The sequence below is a fragment of the Aristolochia californica genome, unplaced genomic scaffold (genome assembly GCF_029961685.1).
Source record: "Aristolochia californica isolate CCGP_79_NKW_82.1479 unplaced genomic scaffold, dmAriCali1.0.hap1 SCAF_4, whole genome shotgun sequence".
Lineage (NCBI taxonomy): Eukaryota > Viridiplantae > Streptophyta > Magnoliopsida > Piperales > Aristolochiaceae > Aristolochia > Aristolochia californica.
In genome coordinates, this window is record NW_027182103.1 from 41,143,186 (window position 1) to 41,153,858 (window position 10,673).

Consider the following 10,673-nt stretch of genomic DNA (forward strand, 5'->3'; position numbering starts at 1 on the left):
GGATTTGAACCCACGACCTCATCTTAAAATTTATGGAAATGACCTCTGATATATCTTTTGATACATTTGATACATATTTGAATAAATAGAAAATCAGCATATTTGTTTTTTATACCATTTCTCATCTACTTCATATGAATTAAATAATTTTAGATGCAAATATGAATGTATAAAATGCATATTTATAAAAAAAATTATTTAAGCTTTTATGCATACTTCAATTTTTTATACATATTTTTGGTTGACCTAAATATAAGGAATTAATAATTGACATCAATTTTAGTCTTATCATATTTTTGTTTACATTTGAATAATTAAATAATAGCCATAACATTCTTAACATTAAATTAAACTTTCCTCCAATATCGTCTACAAATGAAGAAGATTTACTAGCCTAAAGAAAACTCTTCCACTTATAGTTCTTAAATTCCCCTACATAGAAAATAAATATAGAATGAGAAGAATTAAGTTTTAAGTTATTCAATTCAAATTTGATGGTTAAATTAAATTAGATGGGACTTAAGTCTATACTCCTTGCCTCATATCTATAATTATTTATACTGAGATTTTTTTTGCACAGAGATTAAAAGGAATATTAACTTGAACTGATATAAAGGTAAAAGCCATGAGCTAAAATTGTTATTAAGTTAAACTCCGGATTGGTCTGCTGCTCACTGACGTTTATGGCTCCCTTTAACTTACATTTTTTCTTCTTCTTCTTCTTCTTCAAGAACTCTTCTCTTTAATCAGGGTGAAATATTTTGGTTGGCATCGTGATCCAGCTTTTTCCGATTTATATTGTATTGTATTGTATTAAAAACATATTAATTTTGTCACCTCCCCAAATAATAAATCTGCACAGAAGCTGAAAACTGAAATTTTCTTTTTCTAAACATCGGTAAATAATAAATTAGTGAATTGGAAAAGATTGAACCGGTGAAAATCTGAAATTTATCTTCGTCAAATTCCCTCTTAAGAAGGGATAATTTTGTCAAATCGGTGCTAAGAAACAACTACCCTTTTTGTAACCTCTAGTGATCAAGCAGGGGCTTCTTCACTTCGTTTCCCTTCTCCTTCGCATATAAATTAAATTACCTGGATCACTGTAGAAGCGGAGCACCAAATACTCGGCCACGGTAGACAACAGGCACGAGTGTCAAGCATGAGAATGTCGGACGTAACCGTGAGTGAGTTCACGGTGGCAGTGGAGGAGCTCAATGAAGGAGGGCCCGGCGGAATCGACCTGGGGCTGAAAGCTGCAGAGCACCTGGCAATGGTTCAGGCAATGTTGCCAGTATGAAGACTATGTCGGCAACCTGGAAGCCCCTTGCAACCTTATTTTGATAATACTAACTTTAGACCCTGCAACAAATTCTGCAACATGACACCCCAGGTGTCTTAGAACCTTAATTGCAGCTGCACCAGGAACTCTAAGCTTATAAATAATTCCTTTGCAGAAATCCGCAGCATCAAAAATTTGTATCTCGTTTGTCGCCAAACGACAGGTAACAGTTTCATCAGAACTAAACTGGATTGAGGGATACCTTGTCGTTTTTGTCATATTCTTCTGAAACTGTTGCTAAGCTGCAGCACCTGGCAATACATTCCACACTGTGATGTTCTTCTCCTGAGGAGGACAAAAATGGTCATTTTCACAGACAAAAGAGAGGACAAAAAAGCTATATCCGCAGAGAGAGAGAGCGAGAGAGATCCGTACCTGGAATTTCCAAAAAATGGTAAAAGTTCCCATAGTTGACAATTCAAGTATACTTCCCCATCTGAAGAGATCAGTGAGCCTCAAACTGATAGATAAACAATAAATCAGAAACATGAAAATGGATAATTTAACCTTGTAGGTGGGACATTAAAATATAAAATGACAGTGAACGCATGGGATGTCAAACAAATGTCAAATTCACAACTAAGACAGAGAGAAGTAACTCCAAAAGGGCCAAAGAATCAAGTCTAGATACCAGCACTTGACAACCAACAATACCAAGAAAATAATTGGAGCCAGAAAAAATTTGAGAGCAGGAAATAAATCAAAATTATTGCAAAACAGTAAACTAGAACATTATTGGACAATCACTTTACTTTAAACAAATCTAACCACCTGTTTCAACTTGGCACATTTTCCATACCACTTATTACTGGTTCCCCAAATTGCACGCAGAGAGCACATTAAAAAAAAATCGTTGTAACAATAAGAGGGGGGAGGGTGGAAGCTAGCTAACCTTAGCTGCACTCAATTTTCTTCCCCAGAAAGTTATCTTATTTATCAAAAAAAAAAAAAACATATTTATAACAATCGTCCAAAAGCCTCCATGAAGGCACTGGAATTCCTTTCTTGAAATTTGTAGATTGGCTAGTAAAAGTGTTTGTAGCTAATCACTTGTCAACAGATCTGCCAATGGTTTGACAGAAAATTTGGCAAAAGAGTGTATTGATCATCAGCCTCTCATTGTGATGATCAACTCCTCCAAGCCCCCTTGTTTTGTTTTGCTTTGCTTTGCTTTTGTGCCTTAATGCAAAAAATAATATAATAACTTACAACAGCTAGACATGGCTAAAAATGTTTTACTATGAGAGTGGGAAGCCCTGATGGAGAGTATGCCAAGAAGCAAAAAAGGGAGAATAGGCAGCAACAAAGCAAGACGAGTTCCTGCAATTGCAGAATAGCGGGAAAATGCAGAGATCAGGGCAGCCGTGGACATGGCTGAATGGAGAATTGTGGAAAGGAACAAGACCAATATAGAGGGTCAAGATAGTAGACCTCGTCTCTTTCAATATGAGAAGAGATTTGCCGTAAAATTCTGGGAGGATTTTTTTTGAGGAAGAAAAGTAGTCGGAGTCATTTACTATCGCTTGCAAAAGCATCATTCAGCAACTTCAGGAGGTGTTTGTTGAGATCAGTTGAACTATCCTAGGAGTTGTGGACGGGGTAATCAAGTGCTCACAATCACAACATTTTGTTACAGAAAAACATGGGTATCCCTCCAATCCCTCATTGTAAGGGAACCCCTTCATAAGATTTTGTTCTCTTCGCCTTGCTTAGGGGAAAAAACACAAATCTCTTTAAAAACAACAACTTAAAACAATGACCACTAGTTTATCATAAAACTGGTAAAAATAAGAAAAAAATAAAAACCAATATCAATCATGGGATAAGATATAAATGTAGAATGAGAAGAATTGAGTATAAGTCATTCAATTGATATAAATGCAGAATGAGAAGCATTAAATTTAAGTCACTCAATCGATATAAATATAGAATAAGAAGCATCAACTCTAAGTCACTGAATAATAAAATTGAAAATTAGGTGCACTGTCAAGCACCTAGTCAATACTACCCAAAAGACCGGCCTATTAGGTAGCAGAAAGCCAAGTACTTAACCTCAGGATCATAACAATACTCCCACCTTTATGAGCCGACGTCCACAGCGGCTCACTCCAGTGGCCCACTCTAGCGACACTGACCTGACTCACTTTTTGAAACTACCATTAATTTTAATCTGGCCTCTAGGTCGCACCCTCCGGGATTCGAACCCACAACGTGGTGCCTATTCTGATTCCAAATGTTAAGCACCTAGCCAATACTACCCAAAAGACCGGCCTATTAGGTAGCGGAAAACCAAGTACTTAACCCTAGGATCATAACAATACTCCTGCCATCACTCTAGTGGCCAACTCTAGCGGCCCACTCTAGCGACACTAGCCTGACTCACTTTTTGAGACTACCAGTAATTTTAATCTGGCCTCTAGGTCGCCCCTTCTAGGTCACCCCCTCCGGGATTTGAACTCGAAGCGTGGTGCCTGCTCTGATACCAAATGTTAAGCACCTAGCCAATACTACCCAAAAGACCAGCCTGTTAGGTAGCGGAAAGCCAAGTACTGAACCCCATGATCATAACAATACTCCCGCCGTTATGAGCCGATGTCCACGGCGGCTCACTCTAGTGGCCCACTCTAGCGGCCCACTCTAGCGACACTGGCCCGACTCACTTTTTGAGACTACCAATAATTTTAATCTAGCCTCTAGGTCGCCCCTTCCGGGATTCGAACCCGCAACATGGTGCCTACTCTGATACCAAATGTTAAGCACCTGGCCAATACTACCCAAAAGACCGGCCTGTTAGGTAGCGGAAAACCAAGTACTGAACCCCATGATCATAACAATACTCTTGCCGTTATGAGCCGACGTCCACGGCAGCTCACTCTAGTGGCCCACTCTAGCAACACTGGCCCGACTCACTTTTTGAGACTACCAGTAATTTTAATCTGGCCTCTAAGTCACCCCCTCCGGGATTCGAACCCACAACGTGGTGCCTGCTCTGATACCAAATGTTAAGCACCTAACCAATACTACCCAAAATACCGGCCTGTTAGGTAACGGAAAGCCAAGTACTTAACCCCATGATCAGAACATGCACTTACCTTAAATGGAATTAAGCCCAAATTCCTTTCCCATATATATGTAATTACTTATAAAGAAATTGTTGCACAAACATTATCAGAAGTAATTTCAACTAATATGTAGGTAAAAATATAAGTTTAAAAAGTTTGGAAGAAACTAGAAATTGCTTTCATTTGTTCCAGTGTAGCTCACTTTTCACCTGTTTTATGGTATCTCTCACATGAATTCCATTCAACATAATCAAGCAATAAGAACAGTTTACTCATTCTCATCGGAAAGATTCTTGACAATTTTATAATTCAATGGCCCTATTCTAAACTCATTAGATCAGGTCTCCTGGTTTTTTAGAGAACAATGAAATCTCAGGGTAGCATTCCGAATCCTTTTCCATATAGATAGAAGATCCATCCACATAAGCGAAGCATGTTCAGCTGTATAAATATTAACCGAATGTCATGATTGCAAAGAAGAATAAACAAAATGGTGGTTACAACAGTCAAGCAATGATCTGCTGCTAATTTTCCATTGTAGGCTTAAGTTCTTTCTTCACATATTTATGTTAAGAATTTCACATATTTATTTAAAAGTGTTTGCATTGATGTTTATGATTCCTTTAACTTACATATTTACTTTTTCTATGAACTCTCTCTTAAATCAGGGCGAGAGATTTTGGTGACAGTAACCACTGAGGAATTTTACTTATTTCTGTTAGTTTCAAGAATGAAGTATCTACAAAGAATATTTAAATAACTGACATTTAACTAGAAGCTGAATTGAGTTTTTAAGGGAATCCGATGTAATAACAATAGCAAAAACTAAGCCCAGTTGTAGTTATGCCTAAAAATATAAAGCTTGCAGTTACACTGATAAAAGGAAAAAACTAAAAAAGAGCAAGTTCTAACAAAGAGCAGTGAAAATCCAATTATGCTGAGAGCAAACGATCATACAAAAAATTTAGGACTGAATATAACAAAATTAACGCAACAAATTTGCTCGAAACTGTGACTTACCAGTATGTAGAGCTTCTCACAGAAACTAACAGTGAAAATGACCCGATTTCTCAGCTTTGAGCGAAAATGGGGTTGGGTCAAGCTGCAGTGTAACTAGTGGAAATGATGAAACACATGAAAGTGTTGCTCTGTATGAAGCCCCTGAGATCACGGAAGATTTGGTAGGCCTATCTGCATCACAATTGCTCACGTTAGCTGGAAAATGCGCACCACGGTCAATACCGTTACAACCAAAATGTTCCACTAGAAAGAAATCCAAATCTCTCCCTTCCTAGGCTTCATCAAAAAGGTCCACAAAGTAGAAGAAATTTAAGAGTATGGGTTTTTATACGACTCATTCTCTAGATGATATGTTTGTCCAATTAATTATGTTGTATTTTTACTTATTAGGTTACTTCTTTACTCTCACATCAATTCTTAAATGAAAAATATATGTGATTAATGATTACTTATAGACCCCTCCCTACATTGGGAGGGGTGGTGATAGATATTTTAGAATTATCTAAATCTGTAATTTATCCCATGTATTGAACAGTTAACATACACATCAAAATATGAATGAACAAGTAACGAAACAATCCTCGCCCAAGTTACATAAAATGGTTACTTGAGTAAATATTAAGGTAGTTGGAAGTTGGTATAAGAAATTGAACACACTTTACCTGTTTAAAACCTAGTATTCGAGCTACTATTGGAAAGTACAACAGGGTAAGGTATTTCAACTTCTAATAATTAAATTAGACCTTGGTGGAGTTTTACTTTCTTTTGTTTGGTGTATTAATAGGCTCACCTCCCCTTTATCCTATGTTTTTTTATTTACTATGGGGAGGAATGGGCAAAGGGTCCTCCTAAATTTTATTAAGTAAAATTGAGAGCAGATCAAAATATAAAAACAACCCTATTAGATATTCTGTCTCTAAACGATAGTTACTTAAATGAGAATAGACTCAGGTTAATTTCGTATAGACTTTTAGTTTTAGCCCAATTTCTAAACACAACCTAAACTTTTCTGATTAACTTCAAATACAGTCTCAACATTATAATTGAAATTTCCCTTTTACCTCCCAAAGAAAAGAAAGGGTTGAGTGGTCGCTCATAAAACTAGTAGAAAAAAATTTGTAGTAATAAAAAACTCATGAAAATAGTAGTTAAAACAGTTCCTATTGAGACTAGAAGCTGTGTTTGAATTAGAAACCAACAGTTGGTATTGTTTGATCCGTTTATAGGAGTAACTTTTTTTTATTCGATGAATCGTCCAATGGTGATAGGACCTTCCATTACATGATTCAGATTCAGATGCGCCCCGGAATTCTAGATTCCACTACCCCCAAATCCATCCAGTTCCTCGTCAAACAAAAACAGAGAAAAATTGAAGGACATGACAAGGGCTCTTACCGAGGAAAAACTGAAGATGTGTTCGAGTGTGTTCTCTCCTCGTAGGTCGTGCTGCGATCTCACGATTGGAGGCTCTTTTTCTGCAGTCGTCGACGAAGATTTCAGATTTCAGAGTTCAGAGACTACGCGCGACTGCTTTAATTCCCACTACTGCAGCTGACCGAATCCATCGTCTCTCCCTCCCTTTCTATTTCTAGACTCTGCTCACACCTCGCTCAACGGTTCAATGTCAAATATCGATTTCGTCCTCACAAGTTTCCCACTCTCCCAGACGTGCCCTCACCAGACCGTAACGGCAGCGCCGTGGCGTTCCCCCTTGTTCGCGGCTGACACGTCCGCACCAAGCGGTGGTCGGCACAACAGATCGCCCTAAGCGTTGAAATGATGGTGGGGACGAGGACAGAATCCACGAGTCACGCAGCCGGTGACGGCGACCCAATTCCCACAGGTAGGCTCCACGTCTCGGGCTAGGCTTGGAAAACGATAAAAGGGCCTCCGCTGCGTGCCCGTTCAAGACCCGGTTGTTGAGAGTCGGTTAAAGTGCTGCACCATACGTTTTGGATTTAGCTCGAGGGTATTCATGGTATGTTATCCTCACTAGCGCCGACTCATGTTTACCTCCGCGCGGTAAAAAACCCATCCCGCTGCCACGTCAACGCAGAAATTCAAAAAGTAATAAAAAATAAATAATATATTAGAAATGAATTTTCAAATAAATCTTTTTTATTTGTCACAGAAATTGTCACGTTGTAACGATGTCACATTCAGATGTCCTTACTACCTAGTATTATTGCGTTGGAAGGTCCTCAATATTTACCAGAATACCATTCCAATAGTGAACTAAGTGCTGATTTCCGTAGGTATTTTTTTCTGTATTTTTTAATAGTTGTGAGCTCATTGGTTCAGACAATGCTTATCTTATAAGACATATATTTAGTCCTTAATTGGAAAACAATCAAAATCATTGTTGTGTTACTTGACCTTTTAAAGTACGTAGGCGTTCGTTACTTTTTGTCGTTTATTATGTTCCAAACTTGCATACGGTTCTCATAATTATATTGTCATTTTTGAACTTAGCAAATGGTTAATGATTTAGAATAAAGATTTTTTTGTCGTTTTCCCCCATGATTATATAGCCAATGAACTAGTAACAACTAGGTTGTGTAACGAACTATTTATCGAAACTTGTGTTAGTGACATGTGTTACACGACAAAATTTATTAAAAACATATCAATTTTGTCGCTCCCTGTTCGATTCTATAATCGAATCGAACAAAAAAAAAAAGCTCAAATGAGGATGTTACTAATAAGGCCTTATAGCAATGCATCGAATAATTGTTCAATTTCAAAACAAAGGATTGGCTAGGAAGTGGCATATTTGTTATTTAGTAGAAATTTAAGGCTATTTTATTTATTTTATAAGTTCAAAAGATTTTCTATTTTACAATTTCTAGGAGCTTCAAATCCTTTTTTTCCTGATTTTTCTTTTCTAAACATCGATAAATAATAAATTATTGAAGTGGAAAAGATTGAACCGGTGAAAATCTGAAATTTATCTTCGTCAAATTCCCTCTTAAGAAGGGATAATTTTGTCAAATAAACAACTGCCTTTTTTGTAACCTAGTGATCATGCAGGGGCTTCTTCACTTTATACCCCTTCCCCTTCCTCCGCCTATAAATTACCTGGATCACTGTAGAAGAGAAGCACGAAATGCTCAGGCACGGTAGACAACCGGCACGAGTGTCAAGCGCAACAATGTCGGACGTAACTGCGAGTGACTTCATGGTGCTAGTGGAATTGCTCAATGAAGAAGGGCCCGGCGGAATCGACCTGGGGCTGAAAGCTGCAGCGCCTGGCAATGGTTCAGGCAATGTTGCAGACCTCGACCTCGAGTGGAACGCCGGGGGCAGCAGTCCGCACTCCGCGGACAGCGGCGAGGGGAGCTCCGAACCACCGAGAAAAGCCGAATGCAGGATTTGCCAGGATGAAGACTATGTCGACAACCTGGAAGCCCCCTGCGGTTGCAATGGCACCCTGAAGGTCTCTTACAAATTGTTTTCCCATATTCTGCGTTTTGGATTTTTCCTCATTTGCATGTCTGGTTGGCATAGTGATCCTGCATTTTCTGGTTTCCATTGCTAGAATTGTCTATACTTTATATCATGAATTTTAATATATTTGATGTGCTATTTTCTTTGTACTCGAGCTTCAAGCTTTTCCTTGCTTCCGATCGATTCGGCGATTTCAGAGCTACCCATTTGCGCTTTTTCGATATCCCAGTCATCTTTTGCATGCAATAACTAGCTTTTTTTATGCCTGTTGAGGAGGTCATACATTAGCGGTTTTCCATGTTGTTTATACCAGTGTGCGCTTTAGACTGTTTGGTATCCGCAATTATGGCTTTCACTTTCGGTTTCTTCTGCTGCTGCTGCAATGGTTATTTAGTATCCTCTCGACAGGGACTGAGTAGTCGGCATTGCATAATGGTAATTCTGCATGCAATTGCTGAATTTTGTTTGATCTGTTTCTATGTAGTATGCGCATCGTGACTGCATCCAGAAGTGGTGTTCCCAGAAAGGCAGCATAAGATGCGAAATCTGTCACCAGGTTCAGTCCAGCTTCTCTAAATTACAGTATTTGTATTTTCATGTCCATCTTTCCCTGAATCCTTGCACTTTTAACAGATGTACACCCCTGGCTACACTGCTCCGGCGAGGGCCGCCGAGTGCTTCGCCATTGAAATTCGGTAATTTCAACTCTTGATATATTTAGGTGGTTCTCTGATTCTTACCCATCTAAGTTTTTAATATTGTTTTGTACATCTAAATAGCCAAAGCTGGGAAGCTGATGCGGGGAGAAACGGGGCTTTTGACCGCGACTTTGAGGAGGACCCTGAGGACGACGACGAGGGCAGAGATTTCGGTCCGACCTTTGCCGGCATATCTCTCTGGCGCGCTGCTGCAGTTGCGGTAAGTTCTTCCCCACCATGTTACAACTGCGTCAGGAACGAGGGTCTGACTAAACTCTGTATTTTGCATGCAGCTCATGCTCGTCCTCTTTATTCGTCATCTTTTCATGGTCATGTCCAACCCTTCCCTCCTGCAGGACCCTGAAACTTACCTCAACGTAAGTGACTATAGTTGAGTTTATTGGATGAAGGGATAAGGGGCTGTCTCCAATGTACTCCTTCCTCCTCCCTGAAACCAATCTGATTCTTCACTTCTCTTTTGCAGCTAGCTGGGTTCCTCCTGCCTCTCTATTGCATGGCGCAGTTTGCTCGCTTGATCTATGGCAGGTGGACCAGGAGGAACAGACGAGTAAGTGCCTTCACTATCATCTTCACTACTAAAAATATATGAAGCCTATTCGGCCAGCAATGCTGCTCATCTCCTGATGACCTTTTCTACTCTTTCCAGGTGGCTGCTGCTGCTGCTGCTGCTGCTGAACAGCGTGCGCAGGTGTGAAGGAACTTGCCGCCCGTATTATGCCCACCGATGGCACTATCTTTATAAAACTGTTGTTTGTCATAGTTGTTGTCTCTGTGGTTTGAGCGTTTGTCAGTGAAGTCGTCTGAGATCGATTCGGCAGAGAAAATTATGAAGATGTAAATAATGGTGCTGTCAAAAAATTCTTTTCTTGCGTCTATCTTACTTTAACACTTTATAGAGTGATCTATTTATACAATTTTGATTAAACAAATTACAGGATTTCCCCTATAATCTCTCGGAGAATCAATCAGAGGTTTCCTCCTCTGATTTTTCTCACGAGGATTTATCCTTCGATTTATCGGATACAACTCATACCAATAGTCCCCCTCAAGTTTGTGCATATAAATCTCTATGCCCAACTTGCC

The 10,673-nt window shown here is 39.1% G+C and overlaps 1 protein-coding gene and 1 long non-coding RNA gene across 2 annotated transcripts; one reads left to right on the forward strand and one right to left on the reverse strand.

The window, feature by feature from the left end:
* Positions 1-661: 661 nt before the first annotated feature.
* On the reverse strand, positions 662-7,178 carry LOC137963857 (uncharacterized). Its single transcript, XR_011115249.1, has 5 exons — positions 6,820-7,178; positions 5,425-5,595; positions 1,718-1,802; positions 1,545-1,627; positions 662-1,374 (listed from the first exon to the last, which is right to left on the reverse strand). It is a non-coding gene; the product is annotated as an uncharacterized lncRNA (long non-coding RNA).
* A 1,397-nt stretch (positions 7,179-8,575) lies between these two features.
* Positions 8,576-10,284, forward strand: LOC137963342 (uncharacterized). Its single transcript, XM_068810478.1, has 7 exons — positions 8,576-8,860; positions 9,356-9,427; positions 9,505-9,566; positions 9,651-9,789; positions 9,863-9,946; positions 10,054-10,137; positions 10,237-10,284. The coding sequence occupies exons 1-7, from the start codon at positions 8,576-8,578 to the stop codon at positions 10,282-10,284; spliced, it is 774 nt and encodes a 257-aa protein (XP_068666579.1).
* The last annotated feature ends 389 nt before the right edge of the window (positions 10,285-10,673 follow it).

Bases quoted from the DNA above. Each gene is read 5' to 3' on its own strand.
- LOC137963342 (XM_068810478.1), top strand. From the start codon at position 8,576: ATGTCGGACGTAACTGCGAGTGACTTCATGGTGCTAGTGGAATTGCTC. The intron at 9,790-9,862 runs GTAAGTTCTTCC...TTTTGCATGCAG, and splicing joins GGCGCGCTGCTGCAGTTGCG to CTCATGCTCGTCCTCTTTAT. The intron at 9,947-10,053 runs GTAAGTGACTAT...TCTCTTTTGCAG, and splicing joins ACCCTGAAACTTACCTCAAC to CTAGCTGGGTTCCTCCTGCC.